The 14,841-nt window shown below is 33.6% G+C and overlaps 1 protein-coding gene across 1 annotated transcript in view; it reads left to right on the forward strand.

Annotated features, from left to right (window-relative positions):
* The window catches only part of LOC108726267 (Tie-like receptor tyrosine kinase), a 239,537-nt gene extending 224,908 nt beyond the window's left edge, over positions 1-14,629 (forward strand). The window contains exons 4-8 of the mRNA XM_018453728.1: positions 317-427; positions 1,053-1,239; positions 8,063-8,244; positions 13,088-13,328; positions 14,070-14,629. Of these exons, the coding sequence (XP_018309230.1) occupies positions 317-427; positions 1,053-1,239; positions 8,063-8,244; positions 13,088-13,328; positions 14,070-14,317 (969 nt within the window). The 3' untranslated portion in view covers positions 14,318-14,629. The remainder of the gene's footprint in view (positions 1-316; positions 428-1,052; positions 1,240-8,062; positions 8,245-13,087; positions 13,329-14,069) is intronic.
* Positions 14,630-14,841: the final 212 nt, after the last annotated feature.

The following is a 14,841-nucleotide window of genomic DNA, read 5'->3' on the forward strand; positions in this document are numbered from 1 at the left end:
TTAGACGACTAGTACGCATTCGGCAACTCTCCCCTAAATATTCAGAGCGAGTTATTGCTTATGATACATAATAATAATACATTGATTTCGTCACGCGTTTCGTGTATGGGAAAATCGCATTATGCATAGAGACACGTCAATGGAAAACCCGGAAGTTCATTTCCTTAACATGGAAGAAATTTGCGTCAGCGATAGACGCGAAACACATTAATTCCAGACGACGCGACGTGTCGAACGTTCACTTCCGTGTTTGTCAATTAGCAACTATTTTTTAGGAAATTCTTAACTGCAATTTAATTTTCATCTCTCCGAGCAGTGTCACGAAGCTGAGAAACCGCCGCCTCCGCCATCTCAAGAATCCAGATGGGAGTTTCCTAGAGATAAGCTTAGATTACAGACAGTCCTCGGGCAAGGAAACTTCGGCCAGGTGAGAAGATACTTCTTGCGGCATCCCTATAAAAAAGGCAGCCTGTAATTTGCGGCTGTCGGAAAGATTTTAACGAAATACCTGAAGTCCATGCGGAAACGTAATCTTCGCGGCCAAGTTCAGCAGTTCCTTCTTCCGATATTTATCCTCAAGCGATTTTATCTATTCTTTTACCTACGCAATTCTATCCATGTTGATTTCGATAGTAATAACAGCTTTCGACGTATGCGATTTGAACATCGTACTTATTTATGAGATAATGGGTAGTTAGCGTAATACATTCGAATTGATTATGCAAAATTGTGAGAAAATGCGTAATCTATTGCGATAGAATTTTTTTCCTACTAATCAAAAGATGGCACAGCGATTGATATAATTGTTTTCTCATTGTGATTATAAATTTCCAATATAGTGACAATAGACATCTCTAATAACGTAAAACGAACCGGAAAAAAATTAAAATTCGCAATCTTAAATTATGGTTATCAATAATTGGCATTATTTAGATGGAATGCATTTAAAAAAAATGCAAGAGTAAATTAATTGCAAATCTTAAAGGGGGACAAAATCTTTTTAAAGCTTACAATTAATAAACACTTGAAATATGATTAATATGCAATATCAGGTGTGGAAGGCCGAAGCCGACGATTTGACAGGTCATCAAGGCACGACTCGATTAGTAGCAGTAAAAACCGTCAAAGAAGGCGCTTCTGATCGAGAGAAGGAAGACTTAGATCGAGAACTCGAAATCATGAAGCAATTGGGCAGTCATCCAAACGTCGTAACACTTTTAGGGTGCTGCACCGAAGAAGGTAAGTTATATATAATATTAATCTTGTTTGATATTTTTTCAATAAAAACATGATGCAGAACTTAAGCACAGCTATACAAGATATAAAAGATTGAAGTTATACAGGGTGTTAAAAAAAACTCATTCAGCATTTATATTTTATTATTATATGTAGACACCCTATATAAAAGATTGAAATTTTTATGAATTAGTATTAAAAGATTCATATTTTTTTAAAGTAAAGATATTATATATGTACGAATAATTTTCTAATTAATGATTAGACATTTAATTACATCCTCATTAATGTTTACAGTTCAATCAAAAATTTCATCCAAAATAGAATAAAAATTTTAAAAATGAATAAATAAACACACAAAAGTGAAAAAAGTCATATTTGATAAAAAAAGACGTTAATGCCTAATAGTATGTTTGAATGAATTTTACAATTTCAAGCAACAATAAAAAACCATAGGATAAATAATATTAATTTAATAGCCTTCTCAAACGTAATTGCTCGAACATCTAACCGAACGTAGTATAATCTCTTTTCAATTAACATAAAATTGCTTTCATCTTGAATCATTCCTGCATACTTTGTGTACGTGGCGCATCTGATCGTACAGTATAATCAACTGAGAGGAGAAATATACCATATGGCATCGACACGTACCGACGGTGCGACACGCATCGCGCAATTTCTCGCAAAAACGCATCCTTGCGCGATCCCTATTTCGATTTGCATCGGCGCTCAATCGGTGCTGCACCTGCAGCTGCACGCCGCAACTGTACTCGGTGAATCTTCCTCATTACCGTCACTTAACTACGACCTTGCATGTTGCCGCTCGCATACGGGCCTTGGCAACGTAAACTTTATAAAAACCGTTTTAAGTGCCGGCACTTCGACGCAGAAAAAAATGCACGGATCGCCGGTATATAGTAATTAAGTAATCACGTCCCGCCGAAGAGAGGGATATACAGATAGAACCGCGTCTGGATTATGACTCCTCCAATCAGGTCGCTGCCACTGCCTCCACCGCGATGCGTTCGCGATGCACTAGTCGTCCTTGCAATTTAATCGAAATTGGCAGACAGCTGCGAGTTAGCAACCTATTCTCATTATTCAAACTAATAAAATTTCCGTGAACGTCCCCCACGTGGTTAATAAATATTATAATTGAATAAAATAAAACAATAATCTCTATCGTGTGATCTCGTCGTGACTTAATTTACTTTACCAATATCTTAAACCGTTTAAATATGCCAAAACTACAAATGCCTCGAAAAAATTTTATCGCTTCTTCAAATCGCATATTTACGTCGGAAATTAATAATTAGCAATTGTAAAATATGCAAAATGCCTTTTCCATGTTTTACTGTTGTTGAATGACTCGTTTATGTTTTAAATGATTGCATAAGAAGACGCAATTACGCGGGAATTCGATTAAACGGTCAGCGTGAAAATGTTTGTCTTTCTGCGATTGTGTTTGCCTGGACGATAAATTAAACAGTCATTATGATAATTCTGTGAGAATTACTTTGTTTTGAAAAAGATTTTATCCGTTTCGTTTGCGTCGTTATTGTGCTTTAATAGGTAATTATAGTTAACATTTACAAACTTGAAAGCTGTAAATTAAATATTACTGTAAACAATGTATATATTATGTATTTTTTAACCAATGTTGTTTCTCCACGATGTTAAATAAAAATTGCTTGTCTCGAAATCTGGCTTTACGGACGGAAATAAATTATTAATATTTTTTCAATCAAAAAATAAATTTTCCACTTGATGCGACGCAATTGTTATTCCTTCATGCATAAGTTTGCGTAAAAACATCAGTGATTGCATCTACTTGCAAACAAAAGTGTAATCGACGTATAATTCCTTAGTTATTTCATCATATAATTGATTAAAAATCGCAGTATTCTGCTTCCACAATATCGAATCAAATAATCGAAGGCGCCGGAGCTTCATTATCGAAAGTATGTGCGTAACGAATTGGTAAATAATTTTCTTGCAGATAAATACTCCAATGGATTGTTCTTTCGAGGAACAATCTTTATTAGGAAAAAATTGCTTTTTACAAGAAAAAATTAAATATGCCTTTCCAGAACTTTAATCATTTTTAATAAACATAAGAAATGTATTTTTAAAATTCTTTATCGAAAAATTTGAATGTAGGAAATAATACTTTTGAATGGTGTTAAAAATTTTATTCCACATGTTATGTTCAAATCTATATTTCTCTTAATATATAAAGAATAACTTTTATGAAGAATAACTTTTATGAAAAAAAAAATATATATATATTGTCATTTACTGAGAGAAAATGGTTGCAATTACCATAGTTTACCTATAATTTATAGTCATTTTCGGTGTAAACTATGTACATTTTTGGGAGAATTATAAATGTATAATTATTATTACTAATATTATAGCGATAATAACGTAAAAAATAGAACTTCTAACCATAATTATTTTTATTATGTAATGGTCACATATTTTACTTAGTATAATATAGTATTACAAAATATATCTGGCAATATCCCTAAATTTAAACTCAAATATTATATAATAATTTTTGGAACAAACAGCATTTGTGTGTACGTATTATCTTTTTTTAAATTAGTGACAGACAAAAAAAACATATTGTCACAAATAAAAAATTAATTTGTTGAGTTTTGTATTTTCTGTAGGAGGCAAATTTGAAGATAGAGACATAAAAAAGATTCGAGCAATTTTGTACGTATCGAGATAAATCGGGGAGAGTCAGAGACCATTATACGTCTTTCTCCTCTTCCATGCGTTGTTCGATATCGTCATTCTCATCGTTCGTATAAATTTCCATACGCATCCCCGCGAAGCGCCTCGTTGTACAATGTGTTTATTAAGTGGGTATCCTCGCGATACGGCCGTTCAATTCGCGAATCAAAAGAGGCTAAATAAAAAAACGAGCGACGATACAATCGAGCGGATGATCAACTCATTTAAGTGCAAGAGTTCGATAACGTTACCATTCGCTTTGATTAATAAACTTATTTTGCTTTATTTCTATGAATTAATTAAAATAAATTATATATTAAAAATTCAGTCTCTATTAAATTTCTATTTCATTTAATATTGCTTAAAAAGTCAAGTTAGTTATAATAATCTCATTTTAATAAAACTTCTGTATAATTTTTTTTAAATACATTTTTTATTTATACATGGATTGTTTTTAGAGAAATTCTTCCTTAATAGAAATAAAACTCATCAATAAAATCTGGCGTTATACTTTTATTAAAGAAATATTAATGATCGTGTTAAAAATATTATCAATCATTTTAATATTTCCTGCTCTCATGAACAGCGAACGTAATAGAGCTAATCAATATTTAATTGTTGAAAAAGATCGTTCGCGAGGGAAATAAACTCGGGAAGGAAAGATATTCGTTCGGTAGGCCAACAATCATAACGATAAGATGCTCATCGTGGGCGCAGTAAAGGCCGAGATGATTGCTGCGGCAAATCGCTTAGAGGAGTGCCAGCATTTTGGGCATCGCTGATACATTCAGGGAGTGGGCCTTAAAGGATTCTCTTCACAGCTCTAACCTTCGCACAATGGCGAACGTAGAAAGTTCCTAACGGTCCAGGAACTCAAGACCACCGCATAAAATTTACGACATTTAAATTTCGGTCCCATCGCGTTTATCGTCGTTTGCGGCCACGTCCAAATTTCTTTCCGGCGACGTTCGTCAAAGGAAAGTCTTTTGACCGTTTTACGATCGCCGTTCAGACGAAAATAAACGTCTCACGTTGAACAGTCGTGCTTCGACCGCCAAGAGAATTATTAGCAGCCGGAGAACTGGGTGGTAGACATTAAAGATTCGATAAATTCTCATATTTCTAACATTTTAGGAAAGAAATTTGTCAATCTCAGAGAAAAACAAATTAAATTAAAATAAATTAGGTTCATAGTTTTTGTGGCTTTAAAAATAAATTCGATATAAGTAAAATGGCTATTACATAAGTCTCCGAGGTTAATTGTGCGTAAATTATGTATCCATAAAGCGATAAGATATAATTCGTAAACAATTGGCATGTACTTATCAAACGAAATTAACTGCAGGTTTCAGGTTTTGATAAGTACATTGCGAATTATATCTTATCGACTTATGAATTTATTAATTTAATTTATACACTAACAACCCTGGAAGCTCATATAAACATTTTATTTGTATCACAAATAAATTAATATTTCTAACATATCGCGTACATTGAATTTATGCATTAACGCTTGATGAAAACATCACAATTATGTTGAATTTTTTTTTATCGCGAAACGATTTCCTCCGGATAAAAAAAGCTTTGTATCCGATAAAAATGATGTGCCTCTCTTATTTAGCCATTGTCCGCTTTTTCTTTCTGTCCCTAATCGAGTTTCAGCGGCTTATTTGCTTTCACGACGACGTGTATGAAATAGGAGCGACATTAAGAAGCAGCATTCTTTAAAATCTGCGAACTCGGGAACGTAGTATCTTCTTTTTTGCCACGAATTCTTCATGTAGATAATATCTTGAAAATTTAAGAGACTGATAACATACTTAGGTTTAGGCTTTACGACGAAACTTGCCGTGTCATTAAATGAGTTCCTGATATTTTGCGTCATTTTTATTTCGGAAACGAATTGTTTCAAAGTTCAATAAAATTAATTGCACGTCATTATATTTTGCGTCAAAGTCTCAATGTTTAAAAACCGTCGATTTGCGTCAAAGTCTCAATGTCATTGCGTTTATAATTTTGTTTACAATCAACTATCTCCGGATGATTTGCATATACGATGCACGTGAGATTAAAAGAAGATCCGAGAGGAACTTAACGCACCAGCCGAATATATTTTAATTCTTGTCTGTGTCGTCGTTTCATCGTTTCGTCGAATGCATTTCTATCAGTCTTGCATGCGCAAAATATGATCTACGTCAAAATGAAACGTGACCGATATCACAGCCCACGTACTGCGCACTCGTATTGCTTCACATTCGTCACAGCTATTGTATCGTGCGCGTGCCAATCGATCGACATAGGCGCGGATCCGCAATTTTTGCAACGTAGAGTTCAACGAATTCAACACGCATATATTTTACAATGGAGGTTCAATATATCATATGTCAACGAGAGAACAAGCATTACCTTTGAAGAGAAACCTTTATATGCAGCGATCGTCAATTCAATATTTTTAATTATAATTCTTTATGTTTATAACATTTAAATTATAATATATATAAACATCTGGAAGCAAATTTTTAATTAACATGATTACGGAAATTAAGGTAATTGTAGTAAGAAAATCTTCAGGATTTGTGAATTTTCAAGAACGATTTTGCATATAAAATAATCCTTTTTATTTTCTTTTTAATAAGCAAATTTAGTAGTGATCTTTTTATTTGTATTTTTTTATTAATTGATAATTTCTGTCGGATTTAATAAAGCTTAATGTATACTGATACATTAATGTTCGTGTATAAGCATACATAGTACAGCGTGGTAATTGCGATACAACTTATTCAGTACAGTGTTACGGTATTAAATTGCTAATACACGTTAATAACGCGCGACTTAATACGATCGAAACAAGCGTTGTAAGTATTACGTTTAATCCAGTTTGAAAAACATACTAACGCGATTAATTCGGAGTGAGCAGCACACGCCTAACATATGCTACTTGGCGAACAAGAATTATTAGGGCGGATCGTAATATCGGTCTAATATAAGAATTACGATTCGACGCGCCGACAAAAGTGGCTCCATAAGTTACAATCAAGCGGGTACTACCTAAGCGAGGCTCTCCAAAGAGCGTGTCTCTTAAATTATTTCGAACGTGAAATATTTCTCCTACCCACTGTGTTCCTCTAATCGTTTGTACATCTTTTTATCCATCGTTACGATAAAAGCATGGCAAATAAATAAAAATATAATATAACTAAGTAAATTCTACAAAAAATGTATATAAAATTTTATTAAAGCAATAATTAAATATTCAAATGTTCCTTTTCAATTATACATATGTCGCTTATATTTGTTACAATAATGACATATAATTAAAAAAAAATAAAGTTTTCCAGAAAATGAGCTTGGATGTTTTGAATCATTAAAATTTGTCATTAATTTCCAAATATAATTTTAATGTAATAACTGAAAAATGAAAGTATGTTCTTTCTGTTTTTCTTTATATTTCTGTTCCTTTTCTGTAAGTAACTCCAAAATGACAACTTTTAAGTTATGTCGTCGTAGCAAATAAGCGATGTCATAATATTTGACGTCGATAATGATACACAGTTATTATATATACTGTAATTAATTTATTCCTTTTAATATTGAAATATATTAATATTTAAATGAATGATTATTTGAATAAAGTCATATTTTTATGATACGCAAAGTTCCATGTATAAGTTCGCAATTCAAACGCATCGATTATACATTTACATTTGTTTCGATAATGCAATGGATTGATGCAATCGGGAAAAATTCAATCAATCTTACGAAAGCGTAACGGAGGTCGAGAAAAATGCTGCGTTTCACATGACGATGTTTTCGATTTATTGAACCGCGGTAAAGTGTGCCACGAATGGTAAATCATTATTGAAGTAAATTCAATACACACGGTGTACCTCGTGATACTATACATTCGCTTCGTCTCTTGCAAATGGCATTACTCATTTGAATCGTGAGTAAGAGTTGATGAATAAGAGTTATCCTTCACTGATTGAGATCCCCTTATTCGAAACGCAGGAGTGACATGCTCCAATGCGCTCTTCCATGAATGAACATAAAGGATTTAATGCGTGATTTTCTCTGATTGCAGAGCCTCATTATCTCATACTGGAGTACGTCATGTACGGCAAACTGCTTGCGTACCTGCGCGATCACCGTACCAGACAGTACTTTTACAACTTCAGCGAGGATTCGGCAGCCTTGACATCCAGAGATCTCACGGTTTTCGGTTATTGCGTGGCCAGAGGCATGGAATATCTTGCGTCAAAAAAGGTATGAATATTTTCAAAATAAACAATATTATTTTAGACCGTTTTATGTGAGAACACAATCAAATATTAGCAATTACAAATTTTCAAAATAGTTGTTATTGTTGTAGTATAAACATTGGAGTTTATCAAAATTCAATACACTCTCTCTCTCTCTCTCTCTCTCTCTCTCTCTCTCTCTCTCTCTCAATACAATTAGAGTGATTGTGAGAGAATCAGTTAAACATTTGATTTTAATATTCATGAGAACGTCGCTGATATTCTTTTAATTTTTATATATTTTTATACATTTATGGAAAATATATTTATATGTGTGTGTGTGTGGGAGAAAAAGACAAGATAATCTCATATAATGAGTCTGCAAAGAATAGACAGCATTTTCTTTCGCTTGCTTTTCCGGTTTTTCTTTACGTGCATATTACATTGAACCTGAAAAAAGAAATTCGAAAAATATGAGAAGAAACACACGAGTTGCAATAAATCTTATTTTTAAATCCGATGATATCGACGCGCTCGATGTTGTATTTCTTGATGATATATATTTTTACTTTTTTTTATTATATAACATTTTCTGTCGTTTTATAATTTTACATAAATTGTATAGAAATATTTTCGCGCGTGCGCGAATTAATTAAAAATATTGTTATGATACATTTCTCATGTTCATTTTATAAATGGAAAAATAAACATAAAGAGAGAAATAAAATAAACATGTTTTTAATGTTTTTATTCTTTATATTTACGTATAATAGACGAACAGAATTTTAATGCATAACCGAAAGTTATTCATGCAGTTCTATTTACTAATATTTAATTTCTCTGAAATTTTTTAAAATAATTCTCTTTGTTTCGTATATTTAATACTATAAAGAACGTAATTCTGGAGTATTTATAAATAACGTTTCAGAAAAACGTTTTATTAGTAGAAATGATGTCATAAGAACACAAAATTTCACATTTCATCGATTATTATCGCATTGATAAATAATAATCTTGGTGATATTATGTTGCAATAATGCAAAATTATTAGGTCATCGTATTAACTTTTTTTGCACCGAGTTGTTTATTTATAAATTAAAAATCCGCAAGGTTTCGATATGACTAATTGTCGTTCGCCAAGGAGAAAAAATCCTCTCCAATGTAACAAAAATAATAAAATCTTGCATATATTATGCCGATATGTCTCCCCAATGACGTTACATCAATGATGCGAAATAGCTTACGATGTAACAATGCTAATTAATTTTTCTTTGTTGCGCACGACTTATTTATGAACCGAAGGTCCTCCAAGCTCCCTGACGTAGATAATTATTGTAGGAGAAAAATAATAGTTTCGCCTGACCGCTTGACAGTCACTTGACGGTTCGTCCCTCGCAATACTTTCCTTTTTTTTTGCGTTACATACTGCTGACAGGATAGGATGGTAGAACTAAACAAGCGAGGAAAGCAATCGCGATAAATTTTGGCGCGACACTTGGACGATCGATACACACCGCAGCCATTTAAAATGTTTAGATAGAGGCCCTCTCGTTAATCTCCCCACGATTTAACGGCTCTCCCTGTGCCGTAAGTATCGTCCGAACGATTCGTTCGGGACATCACCTCGAATACTCGTCGAAGGATATAAGTTTAGGTATGGATAGTTTTTTATACGTTCAAAGGAAACGTTTAGAGAGATACATTAGAGAGTATTGCATTTGATGGTTTAGTCAAGTAAAAAATTTTAAAATATTTTAGTAGATTGCAGTCAGTAATTATCAGCAATAGAATGCGAAATTTCTTGTGACAACGTGTTATGTTTCTTGAATCAATCAACATTTATTGCTTGCGACATGGCTACAAGTATTAACAATTTTACGGCCAATTATTAATATCCTATTACTTAAGAAATGTGGTGAATGATTTTTATCTTGCGCAATTTAAAACATAAGTAAAATTGCAGTTGTATGTGATGATGCGAATGTAAGAATTAATTCACATAATAATGCACAGTTGTATATATTCGTAGCTGAATCGCTTCGCAGTTTTAATATTTCTTCTTCATAAAAAATATTTTTGCACGGAGCACTTGTGATTTCGAAGTAATATCTCAATAATCTAGCATAATTTTATATTCAGTCATTTTGATTTGAAATTAGAAATTAAAAATCCCTGTCTGTAATTAATAATTTTATATTCAGTCATTTTGATTTGAAATTAAAAATTAAAAGGATGAATTTGAAAGAAAACCTCACGTAAAAAATATCTCAATAATATTCAGCACAATTTCTATAAAGATTCAGTAATTTTAATTTGAGAAATTAAATTTTATTTCTGTCTAGTTATAAGGATAGACCCAAAAAAAGATTTCGCGTAAACTTTTTTATGTATTTTGCGAAAAAAAGATGAAAAGAGAGTCTTTCGAGGACAGCTGGCAGTTGCTTGTGGAAGGTCGCAGGGAGCATCGACTGCACGACAAATAATCCGCTAATGATGTTTAAACTCAAACATTTTCACACGGTCGTAAAACTTCCACCACTTTGCGTTTGTTGAAGAATCGTTTCTACATGGAGATCTATGTCACTAGGTAAAAATTGAATTTTATATCTCATAAAGAATGAATTTGAGGATACTCGTCTAGTATTTCTTCATTTGATTCGAGAACAATAAATGGTCCTCAACAGCATTTTTACAATCTGTACGATTTGATTAGTTTCATGATTGAGATATTACGTTTTGTAGTCAAATGTAGAGTTTTATGTTATTCGTGCGTCATCAAGCAAATATTTACAACTCTAAAATTACAGAGAACGTCACCATAAAAATATAATTTTATTTCTAATTTTTATACATGAATATTAACTTCAGTTTTGATTTTTAAACTTTTATATAGTTGTTGTTAACAAAAATCTGACGTATTTAATGTAAGCGTGTTTTTGTTTATGAGAGATATGAGAAAAAAGTGTTTAATATTTGTGATCATATTGCATAGTAAAATAATTATAATTAGAAGTTTTATTTTTATAATTATTATTATTGCTATAATATTAGTGATAGTAGTAATATTTATAATTCTATTAAAAAATATATAGTTGATATCGGAGAACTGGCTATAAATTATAGTTAAATTATTATAATTGCAACTATTTTTTTTCTCTCAATGTACATAGATGATTTTATTACGGAATTTCTTAGACATTTGATCAATTGTCTTCCGATATAACATATCAGGACTGTAATACGCAGTCACGATAAATAAAAATTTAACGTCGGAATATTTGCCGTATGATACAAATATTGCAATGCGAACCGATATCCGAAAAAATTCCACCAACGTTTTGTCCAAACAACCGAGATGAAAATTTGTAATCGACGTGCTAATTTATTCCGCTCGATCTTCATATCATCGATTAAAACGGGAATGCTGTGAATAAAAGAATTCGGAGTAAATATTTTCTCATTCCCATTTCAAATTCTTGTACAAAGCGATTTATATTCCTCTACGCGTCGCAGAGAGGAAGAAGAAAATTTGCATGTATCTACGGAAGAGCGCTTGGCGACTTTGAAGAAGGATGCATCTGACGATTAATAGGCAATTAGGGAAATAAAGGAACCTCCCGCGAGCGCCCGATCGTCCTCGTCAAATGTCGAATTACCATTTTCCGTTCGTATAACTTCCAGGAAACGGCGCAACAAAAATTATTCTCTCGAGTTAATAGACAATTACATAGTCGCTAAATGATAGTGTACGCGTGCCGTACCAGCTGCATGGAAGAATATGCGTGGATGCATCCTAGATGCGCCGCTGCATTCAAGCAGAATTTTCAACGGCAAAGCGTTTCGTAACGTCGTATTTACATCATCTCGTTGCGTATAATAATTATCATCTTGGTTTCTCATTGCGGCTTTCGGAGTAGTTTAGCGAAACTTCATTTGACCGAATGCCACATTGAACGGTTAATTAAACTATATAATTAATATTAACAGCGAGGCTACACGAAATCGTGGCGCAACGCGAATGCCACGATTTTCGCGATCGAGTTACACATACCTTAACATTTTTTTATCATTTGAATTGTCTGTATTTGGTGATGTAAGAATACTGAGTGTAACATTCCCATTGATGTGCAGTTGTTCAAAATAATGACGACATTTGACCAATCAATAATAATTAGTCTCAAATTAAACATTAAAAATAATCAACATAAAATTATATCACGTCATACTATCAAATGTAAAAATTCGAATAATAAAAAAATGTGGAGATATATATAATTCGATTGTAAAAATTGTGATACTCGCGTTGCGCCACGATTTCGTGCAGCCTCGCCGTTACTATTAATTATATTTTACAAAAATTATATATCACAAAAATTTGGATGGACCGTTTAGGACACGTAAAATTTGTTAAATTTTACACGAATTTTGCAACTGTATAGACAATTGCGCAAATGTTTTTCCCACCTGTTATTACGTGGAAGATCAAAATCTGTTGATAAAATTTAGATTCCCGTTTATTTATTCTTCTGAGATATCCTTGCTTTCCAGTTATAGTTGAGCATATATTGACGGATTGACATTGCTAGATTTATTGAATCTACTCTCTCGAGGCTCTCGTGTCTGAAACAATATTTGTCTTCGCACAGACTTCGCACTGATCCTTACCTCTACTGCGAATCCCGTTTTGTCGCGCGAGCTCAGACTCAAGGCTGAGTTTTTCTCGAGACAATTGGCTGCACCGAACTCGTAATAGCGTGTAATTCCCCGTCATACAGACAAGTCCGTAAGCAATCGCACACGTAATGGAACATGCACCTCACGAGCACCGGTCGTTCATCGGTGACTTGATCCTCTCCTTTTCTGTGCAGATCATCCACCGCGACCTCGCCGCGAGAAATGTTCTCGTGGATCACAACAAGCTGTGCAAAATCGCTGACTTCGGCATGTCGAGGTTCGCCAATGAGGACGGTGAGGTGATCGAAACCAGACACGGTAGAAACGCCTTACCCATCCGATGGATGGCCCCCGAATCGTTGATCTACTCCCTGTTCACGACGAAGACCGACGTCTGGAGCTTTGGGATTCTGATGTGGGAGATCGTCACTTTAGGTGGGTATCTTCATCGTCCGTTTCGAGAACTGAATGACTTGCTTAGTTTTGATAGCTTGTTGTTAGAATAAACATTATTTTTTTATTGAAAGCCCTTTAAGATAAAAATAGAATATCTAAGAATCCATTTGATGTCTCGCTCTTATTATTATTTAATATGAAAATAAGGGTACGGGTATATACAGACACATTTATGCTAATAGTGTGGAGATATTGCTAAACGGTGTCATAAGTAACATAGCTGATAGCTCGCATGTCATATATTTTAATTATTTTATTCGTTTAATTTATCCGATTAATTATTTGATTAACAAATTAAAAAGGAAGAAAAGAATATTATCTATAAAATACATGATTAAATCGTTAACTTAAAAAAAAATTAATAAAAATATATCATTATATAAATATGTCATTCAACAACAATTTTCTAAATCTTCCACTTTTGTCGTCTTATATCAATTAGAGTGCGTTCTACTTAATGTTTGCAACGCTCGCATGCATCATTTCATCCTTGTTTAACATTTTAATGACAACAAAAAGTTAATAACAATAAAAAAATCTGATGCACATACACACGTACAACGTTAATCTTGAATATTCTATTTGAGATAGAAGAGAAAATATCCATTTTGTTCCTTGTTAAACTATTGTACGCTAATCAATGGACGATAGCTTCTTACCACGATCTATCATGTTGACATTCCGTCATAATAATCGCACCCTCTTCTGCTCTCTATTCAGGTTCAACACCGTACCCGGATATGACGGCGCGGGAAGTCATGCGAAACGTGCACAACGGTTATCGGTTGGAGAGGCCTTCGCACTGCCGAAGCGAGCTCTTCAGGGTGATATCCCGATGCTGGCACGCCGATCCCGACCGCAGGCCGGAGTTCCAGATTCTACGCAGGGATCTCGCCCAACTACTGGAGGACAACATGAACGGGCACTATGTGGACCTTGAGAGCTTCGCTTCCGAGTGCACCGACTGAGAGAGGTCGCCGGAGGAAACCTCAGGCTCATCGCACCGGGAAATTAATCCTGCAGAGAGGCTCACACGTTAGTGCTACGTGAGCAGGGAGATTTTCTGACGTATCTCGATTTTCGAAAGCGACTTTCCCTCGCGGGAAGAAAATATAATAGAGATTATCTTAAAGAGATACTCCTCTCGAATTCTACGAGGTTCTGGGATGCCCTTACTGTTTTTGACCTCCAAAATTCGTAGGAATTTTGTATGAAACATATTCTGTCTTTCGAGCAAAATACGTTGGAAAGTGGAATCGCCAATTGTGCTACTTAGGACAACCGAGAATTGTCAAGTTGTACATGGAAAGAACGATTTTGCTGAATTGAAAAATGAAAAAATTAGATATATATAAATCTGAAAATAATTCGATTTTTAAAATAATTATAAGAAACTCAAACATAAGTAATGTTGCAAAGAGTTTTGATATTCTAGCAATTAGCTTGAGCGTCCTACAGTTAGTTTGATAATTCAATAAAATTATTTACAGAT

The sequence above is a fragment of the Mycetomoellerius zeteki genome, unplaced genomic scaffold (assembly GCF_001594055.1).
Source record: "Mycetomoellerius zeteki isolate Tzet28-1 unplaced genomic scaffold, Tzet1.0 scaffold407, whole genome shotgun sequence".
In the NCBI taxonomy this organism is placed as follows: domain Eukaryota; kingdom Metazoa; phylum Arthropoda; class Insecta; order Hymenoptera; family Formicidae; genus Mycetomoellerius; species Mycetomoellerius zeteki.